Genomic DNA, 9,436 nt, shown 5'->3' with positions numbered 1-9,436 from the left:
TACCATATTCAAATTCGAAACTTGAAATAAACGGTGAATAATGTAGCTAAATTCATCAAAATATCGTATATAAGGAGGTGCCGTTAAATTTGAGCTGTGCGAAGACCTGGGTCAGCATAGACAATTTTCTGTCACAGGCTGTAGCATCCATTACGAACTTCAAATACCACATCTCAAACAATTTCGGTGCGTATTGTACCTAAAATCGTCAAAATACCGAATATAGGGAGGTACTGATATATGGGGCCTATACGAAGACCTGGACCCGCACAGACAGTTTTCTGTCACAGACTGTAGTTCCCATAACGAACTTCAAATACCAATTTTGAAACAATTCCGGTGAATAATGTCGCTAAAATCATCAAAATACCGAATATAGAGAGGTACCGTTATATGGGGGCTATACGAAGACGTGGACCTGCACAGACAATTTCCTGTCTTAACGTGTAGTATCTATTTTGAACTTCAAGTACCAAATTTGAAACAATTCCCGTGAATAATGTCGCTAAAATCATCAAAATACCGAATATCGGGAGGTACCGTTATATGTGGGGGCTATACGAAGACATGGACTTGCACAGACAGTTTTCTGTCACAGACTGTAGTTCCCATAACGAACTTCAAATACCAATTTTGAAACAATTCCGGTGAATAATGTCGCTAAAATCATCAAAATACCGAATATCGGGAGGTACCGTTATATGTGGGGGCTATACGAAGACATGGACTTGCACAGACTATTTTCTATCTTAGACTGTAGTATTCATTACGAACTTCAAATACCAATTTTGAAACAATTCCGGTGAAAAATGTCGCTAAAATCATAAAAATACCGGGCTATACAAAGACAGACAATTTTCTGTCTTAGGGTGTAGTATCCATTTTGAACTTCAAATACCAAATTTAAAACAATGTCGCTAAAATCATCAAAATACCGAATATCGGGAGGTAGCGTTATATGGGGGCTATACGAAAACATGGACTTGCACAGACAATTTTCTATCTTAGGGTGTAGTATCCATTTGGAACTTCAAATACCAAATTTGAATATAGGAAGGTAACATTATATGGGGGCTATATGAAAACGTGGACCTACATGGCCCATTTACGAACTTAACCTGCCTACTGGAAAAATAAACATGTGTGCAAAATTTTAGCCATCTATCTCAATTCATTCGAAAGATAGCGTGATTACAACAGACAGACAAACAGACAGACGGACATCGCTAAAGGTAGATTTTGATTTAAAAACCTATAGAACTCTATATATGGTTTACTTTCTGGTACATATATCTTCTATCTACTTTAACAATCTGCTAGATTTTTCCTGTAATTATTGAAAAAATTGAATTTTGTCGCACAGTGTTAATATGTTTTAATACTGCGCCCACTTGGATCCTTTCCACAGCTGGTTGTCGTTAAAATACCGTTTGTAATAATTTACAACAATTTTCACACATTTCCATTTCTGTAACAACTTTTTTATTCGTAAAACTAATTATAAATATTAAATAACTTAGATAATCTACTGTTTCACAACACAATCCGTTTAGCCGTAGAAACCGCCATAGTATCCACCATAAGGACGGCCGTAGAAACCGCCATAGGGACGACCGTAAAAACCACCATAGGGACGACCATAGAAACCGCCATAGGGGCGTCCATAAAATCCGCCATAAGGACGTCCGAAGAATTGACGGACCTGTCTGGTATTTTCATCGGCACTGGCAACACCGGCATCTACATCCAATAAATCGGCAACGGCTTTGTCACTATCCACTTGTTCGATGACAGCAGACCAGGCGAGGGCCAAGAAGCAAGCCAAAATAGCCAATACTACGAAAGCGCGCATTTTGTAGTTGGTTTTTTTTTTACAAATAAAATATTAAAATATTTTTTGTTTGAAGTCGGATTTTAAGAAAGTGCGTTCTTAACACGAACCCTTAACGTTTGCGTTTGATGAGCTGCTCAGCATCGCGTGTTACTTTTATACCAGGCGAGGGAAATGTGAGAAATTCTATTCGGCGTTTTGTTTTCTTTTTTTTTTTTTCTTTAGCTTTTTTGTTTCTTCTGTTTACGGCTGCAGCAGCCAGTGAGTGACCAGCCACAGCACGATCTGCAAAGTCAACACAAACAACAACAAAGACAACAAGATCAGCGCTGCTAATAACAAACAAATGAATATCTAATGCGGCTTAAACCATTTCAGCCAAAAAAAGTAAACAAAAAAAAACCAGACAACAAACGATTGATCTGTCGGTTGATAAATTAAATTTCAATTTTGAGTTCTACTAATGCCAATCAGCGAACCAGCCGGTGTCTGGATAGTGTAAAGAAATCTGGTTGTGTTTTTTTTTTTTTTTTTGAACGCTTCATTAGAACCTATCTTAAAATCGACATTTCTTTTGACCGTAGGAGGTTAACGTTGGCAGATAAGTATTTTAAACACACAAAACTAAAAACTAAATTGGCCGTTTTAAATTAAAACAGGCATGTAATTAACATCATACAAATTTGGCAAAAAGTTTTGGTCGAAAAATACCGGTTCAATGTACGCTGAAAATTTGTTGAAGGGCAAAGTCCGTTTTAGTTGTGGAAATTCCGAAAGAAATGTTTGTTAGCAATAAATTATGTTTTGTCGTCATTGTTTAAAGTAAAGATTTGTTTCAAACAACACCAGTTCTAAAAGTTTTACGCACGCTATAATTTTGGGATGCCCATTGTTCTGAAGAAAAAGAGCTAGATTTCAAGTTCTCTTAAACCGTTTCTTGAGGGAACGCCAAAAATAATAATACATTTTTAAACTCAACTACAAACGTATTAAGTTAGCCTACGCCGAACTTTTGATACCCTCCGGCATGAGGAAATGAAAACATTTACATTTTTGTACTATACATTTTTCTTTGCTAAAGCTATTAAATCTCAAAACGGTTGTAACATGTCTCTAAATCCGAAAAAATAGCTGGTTGTACCATAACGAGTGCTTTGGGCTATTATGGTAAACTAGCTGAACCCGAATATATGTTGGAAAATGTTTAAAAATTAAAAAAAACAAGTAAGCAAAAGCTACAGTCGAGCGGGGCCGACCGTTGAATACCCTACAACACTATAATAAACGATACAGTTTATATATATATTTCCAATTTAATTAACGAAATAGTCAGAAGTGCGTCTTTCCTGTATTTGTGAATTCTCCAAAAAGTCACTGGAATGGACATTTTCGTATTTTGTCTATAAAAGTTGGCAAACTCCTTCACACATTGAATATTTTTGGATGGCCATCCAAAACTGCTTGGCTTTTGCAATGTCCGGTAACCCCCATTCAAATGTGCGTAAGGACCGGACGATAATTACGACCTCCTGACAATTTTGCAGTTTTTTGGTCCATTTCAACCCCTAAATATATAGCGATCATCTCCAAAAAGGGTAGGCTTCTATTCTGACCCTCATCTTATCTCCATGCAAAATTTCGTAAGGATGGGGCCATACATGCGATCTGTATATGATATCCTGATATCCTAACTACTTAGTTTTGTTAGCTGTAAAAATATTACCAAATGTTTAATTCAAAATGAAAATATGCCAAAAATATGACAAAATTGAAAATATATGAGAAAATTTTACAAAATCAATATTTTCATCTTTAGAGAGATATTTTTATACGATTTTTAGACGTTTTTTCTTTCCTGTCAAGAGGCCATTCTGAATCAATGAGAACTGTCGAAATCAGTTTAGCCGTTCTCGACATATAAGAGATCTTTCAAGCATATCCTCTTTGATAAACATATATATCGCACATATTTTCCTATATATCCGTTTTGTTGGATGTTAACATCAATGTAAAGATCAGAAGTAACCTTGTCATGGCTTTGTGATTTCGCCGGGATTCAAAACATTCGCGGTTTAATGAAAAATTTTGAATTTTTTCAACACAAAAGATATGGTCTATTTTACCCGCTAAATATTATCCGAAGACCACCCAAATTACATACGAAATTCCGCGTCGATCGGTCTATAATTGCGACCTGTATAGCTACTGCAAAATCAGACAGTTTTTCAGTACTTGGTCCATTTCAACCCCTAAATATTATGCGATCATCTCCAAAAGAAATAGGGTTCTATTCTGACCCTAGCCCCACCTCCATTCTAAATTTTGTGAAGATCGGACCATAATTGCGACCTGTAGAGTGATTACAAATTAACATGGACAGACGGACAGACGGACGGACGGACGGACGGACATACATAGCTAGATCGACTCAGCTCGGCGAGCTAGGAAGATCCATATATACTTTCCTATATGGGAAACCAATATTTCGAGGTGTTACATAAATTCTGGCCCAATCAAACTTATAATACCCCCAACACATAGTGTTGTAGGGTATAAATATTGCACTACTTTAATGCGTTAATAAACAAAACCATTAGAAAAGCAGTAACATGACATGCATACACGAAGGGTTTGTCCTTATGGATTTATTTATTTCATAGCAAATACCAAGCGTGCAGGAAACTGCTATTTTTTGAAGTTGAGTGGCATTTCTATTGCAATTAGTGAATTCGAGGTAGCAACATACTTCCCCGTAGTAAGCGTATTTCAAATTAAATGTTGTGTTGTTTTTTAGTGTTAGCCTAACGCGTTGTGGGTCAATGGTTCTTATTAAAATCATATCCCAATCTGATCCGATTTAAATATAATATTAAAAATTTTTTCTTTTACACCAAATTCCGCCACAACTTTCATATTTCATTGAAATTGGTGCGTCAAATATGTGAAATCGGCCGAGAATATATATATGGGAACTATATCCAAATCTTAACTAATTTCCAATTCATTTATCACATTTATTATTGTAACCAAATTCCGCCACACATTATGAATTCCATTGGAATCGGTCATATATATCGTGTTTGGTACACAACATGTATGAAGTCGGCCGAAATATATTTGTTACCTATACCCAAACCTCAACCGATTTCAATATAATTTGGCAATTTTTTGTTCTGGTGCCAGATTTCGTCTCTCTCTCGCTTTGATTTCACATCAAATATGTGAAATCGGCCGAGAATATATATAGGAGCTATAATCAAATCTGAGCGAATTTGAATATAATTCGTCAAATTTATTTTTGTACCAAATTTAGTCACTCATGGCTAATTTCATTGGAATCGGAAATACGTATCGTGTTTTGTGCATCAAATATGTGAAATCGGCGGAAAATATATATGGGAGCTATATCCAAATCTGAACCGATTTTAATATAATTTGAGTAATTTATTTTCTAATCAAAATCCCGTCACACATTCCCAATTTCATTGGAATCGAACATACATATCGTGTTTGGTGCATCAAATAAACGAAATCGGTTGAAGATATATATTGAAGCTATATCCAAATGTGAAGCGATTTCAATATAATTTGACAAATTCATTTTTGCTCCCAATTTCGTTACTTATTTTAAATTTCATTAAAATTAGACATACATATCGTTTTTGGTGCACCAAATACATGAAATCGGCCGAAAATGTATATGGGAGCTATATCGAAATCTGAACCGATTTCAATATAATTTGATAAATTTATTTTCGGATCAAATCCCGTTAAACATTCCAAATTTCATTGGAATCGAACATTCATATCGTGTTTCAGGTATCAAATGAACGAAATCGGTCGAAAATATATATGGAAGCTATATCCAAATCTGAACCGATTTCAATATAATTTGGGAAATCAATTTTTTAGATAAAATCCGTCACATGTTTCAAATTTCATTGAAATTTGGGATACATAGCGTGTTTAGTGCGAAAAATGTTTGAAATCGACCGAAAATATATATGGGAGTTATATCCAAATCTGAACCGATTTCAATATAATTTGGCACATTTACTTTTGTTCCAAATTCCATTTGGAGACTGTATCTGGAATCGATCAATAGATATGTGCATACAAAATCTAAATTTTTGGGAGGTACCTCCGATTCTGATGCTATATCTCCACTTCCAAGTGGAATTTCACAAAATGTATATAGCCTATGTTACTTTCAGGCGATGTTGCAGTATACATGTACATTTTAAGGAAAATCAGTTCAGCGGCTTTCGAGTCCATAAATTACAAACAAGAAAACAAACAAACATTCAAACATTTTCCTCTTTTATAGATATAGATACATATGAGGAAATCGAAATAGGACATTACAAATAAAAGTAGCTTATAAAGAAACTTTGAATTATCTTTAAATACCAAAAATACTAAACAAATACTGCTTTCCAAACATATCCTATAGGTTCTAATTAATTATTATTCAAATGAGATATAAAGGGAATGACAAAGTAAATATGGGTTTAAAAACTAGTAAAAACAAGTAAAAAAGCAGCTTAGTTCGGCCGAGCCGAACTTTTAATACCCTTCACCATTTGGAAGGAACTTGAAACATTTCAACAAATTCCGAAAAATATTGTTTAATTTATGAATTTTATATGGGGGCTATAGGGAGACGCCGTCCTGCATAAGTAATTTTTTCAAAGGCTGAAGTACCCACTAAGATCTTCAAATATACAATTTGAAACAATAATTTCGCTATAATCATCAATATGCCGAATATAGTGATGTGCCGTTATATGGGGGCTATACGAAGACGTGGAACTGACGTGATGTGGTGAAAACTATTAAAATACCAAATATCGGGAGGTACCATTATATGGGGGCAATACGCCTGCTGGGAAAATACACATGTGTGCAAAATAGATAGCGTAATTACTACAGACTGACATACGGACATCGCTAAATCGATTATTATACTGATTCGGAATATATATATTTTGTAGGGTCTATAATGAATATTTCGAGGAGTTACAAACGGAATGACAAAGCTAATGTACCCTCCATAGAATGGTGGAGGATATAAAAAGATCTACAACATGGCTGGGCAATACCTTACATCACTACATATACTTTACAAAGCAATTTAAGTAAGATTAACCATTTTCGGTCATGCAAATCCGTTGATTGAGATCTGGATATACGTCGGAAAGGAACATATAAAAACAAGCTTGTGGCTTTATGTACTAGACAACTATGTTGGAGTTCAAAATTTCGGGGACGGAGGCAAACTTGTTGAGGAAGTAAAGAAAACCTTTACGAATAAAAGCCGACATATTGGGACTATAACAAGCCCTTGAAATATATATAATGTATTAAACTACAGGACGAAGAACCCAGTACAGTTATTTGCTACAGTGGTTGGTATCTCAACATCAAATGCCAATATTTAGTCACCTTAAGTCCATCTTAAAATGTTAGATTCGTTATATCAGTAGGGTTAGGTCAAAAAAAAGTTTTATAATTTATTATTTTTTTCTCTTCTTTAAAATCGTCCATTCTGAAGTTGACCAAAGAGGGTAATAGCAAAAACATTCCACAATGGACCCACATCCATTTTTTTAGTACAAAACTAATTAAACATCTCCATATGTAAAGACTAGAAACCAACAGTGACCTCGATTTCAGAATTTCAAATCTATCCCAACACACAACGGAACTTTTTGTGGCATTTTGTACTTTCTAAATCACCTCCATATTTCAATTCCAGATACCAACAGTGACATCCATACGAAATGTCAGGATTTAAGCTCTATTCTTTCGAACAATTACAATACTCATTTCCAGAACCATCTTCGTATATTAACTAAAGACACCAACAGTGACATCTGCATCAAATTTCAGCATTTATTTTGTTCTATTTTGTACTTTTCGCACAAATATAGGATGCATTTCCAAACCACCGCCAAATCTTAAACACAGATTCCATCAGAAATGTAAATACAAATTTTAGGATTTTATCTCTATACCTTCACCCAAAACCAAATATAATACCTATCAGTACTTTTCGTCCAATTATAGTACACATTTCCGAAGATACCTTCATATGTCCAGACTTCACATGAACAGCGATCCTAATACCAAATATTCTTTCACCCAATACCAAACTGTACCAAATAAAGCAATATTTAGTACTTTTCGTGCACTTTTAGTACACATTTCCAAAACCTCCTCTTTATCACAAACCTACCACCAACAGGGATTTCAGGATTCCAGCTTCATTCGTTCAACACTAACCAAACTGTTCCAAATTTGTACCCTTTAGTACAGGTGTTACTCTTAGTACATATTTCTAACCACCTTTATATATCAAACTTACTTTACAATCTTGATTTTCGTACCAGTTTTTAGCTCTATCTGTTCACATAATACCAAATGGTACCGTTTCAGAAGTTTATCATTTACGAACATTTCGTAACCTTGAAGTTCGAATTTCCAAAAACCCTAAGGTACATCTGTCCTGCACTATATCAGTGACCCTCTCTCTCTTCCTTGTTCCAAATTTCAGAATTCTAGCTCGTTCCATTTGTCCAATGCAAAGTAAAAACCAGTAAAGAAAGTCTTAAAGTCGGGCGGGCCGACTTTATGATACCCTACACCACTTTGCTAATTTAAATCGGATAAAGATATATATGGGAGCTATATCTAAATCGGAACCGATTTCAATAAATTTGGCAAAGATATTTCTGAGCTGTATTTGATATATTTCCATGAACGAAGTGCATACTACGGCTGTGGGTAACAAATAATAACAAATCGGATGAACAATATATATGGGAGCTATAGCTATATCTGATCCGATCTTCACCAAATTTGACATACTAGCTTCTAGACTCAATTCGTAAGTGCCAAATTCCATCCCATTTGGACAAATATTAGACGTTTGGTGCACAATAAAAGGTAAATCGGACGAAGTTATATATGGGAGCTATATCCAAATCTGAACCGATCTTGATAAAATTTGGCATACTTATTTTCAGGCCTAATTTGGTTGTATGTGCAAAATTGCATACTATTCGGATTGATATTACACGTTTGGTGCACAATAAAAGGCAAATCGGACGAAGATATATATGGGAGCTATATCTAAATTTTGACCGATTATCTCCAATTTCAATAGGGTTCGTCCTTGGGCCAAACAAATGATCTGTGCAAAATTTCATCTGGATCGGGCAATAAATGCGACCTGTACTTTGTTTACAAAAATACATGGACAGACGGACTGACATGCATAAATCAACTCAAAAAGTGATTCTATGCAGATCATCAAAAGGAACTATGGGTCTATCTCGTTTCCTTTTGCCTGTTACAAACAAATGCACAAAGACATAATACCCTGACCACCTTGTGGTGTAGGGTATAAAAATAGTACATATTAGTACTTTTCTTAACCTTTTTATAACGAATTTCCAAAACCCAGCCTTATCACAACTACGCACTAAGACTGATCCTCCTGTAGCTTCAGCCGTTTCGTCTGGTCGTTAATTCTCAATCAATCAGTGAGATATTTCACTACTCTTTTATATACAGGGTGAGATAAAAAAAAACTGCAACCAA

At 35.0% G+C, this 9,436-nt stretch overlaps 1 protein-coding gene across 1 annotated transcript; it reads right to left on the bottom strand.

Annotated features, from left to right (window-relative positions):
* Nucleotides 1-1,549: 1,549 nt before the first annotated feature.
* On the bottom strand, nt 1,550-1,852 carry LOC131800611 (shematrin-like protein 2). Its single transcript, XM_059118085.1, has one exon. The coding sequence runs from the start codon at nt 1,850-1,852 to the stop codon at nt 1,550-1,552; it is 303 nt and encodes a 100-aa protein (XP_058974068.1).
* Nucleotides 1,853-9,436: the final 7,584 nt, after the last annotated feature.

Source organism: Musca domestica, unplaced genomic scaffold (genome assembly GCF_030504385.1).
Source record: "Musca domestica strain aabys unplaced genomic scaffold, Musca_domestica.polishedcontigs.V.1.1 1, whole genome shotgun sequence".
In the NCBI taxonomy this organism is placed as follows: Eukaryota; Metazoa; Arthropoda; class Insecta; order Diptera; family Muscidae; genus Musca; species Musca domestica.
Note: the sequence above shows the minus strand (reverse complement) of the source record. Positions and strands in the feature narration are given on the sequence as shown.

What these genes read in the sequence shown, in the direction of transcription:
- LOC131800611 (XM_059118085.1), bottom strand. Translation starts at nt 1,852, where the DNA reads ATGCGCGCTTTCGTAGTATTGGCTATTTTGGCTTGCTTCTTGGCCCTC.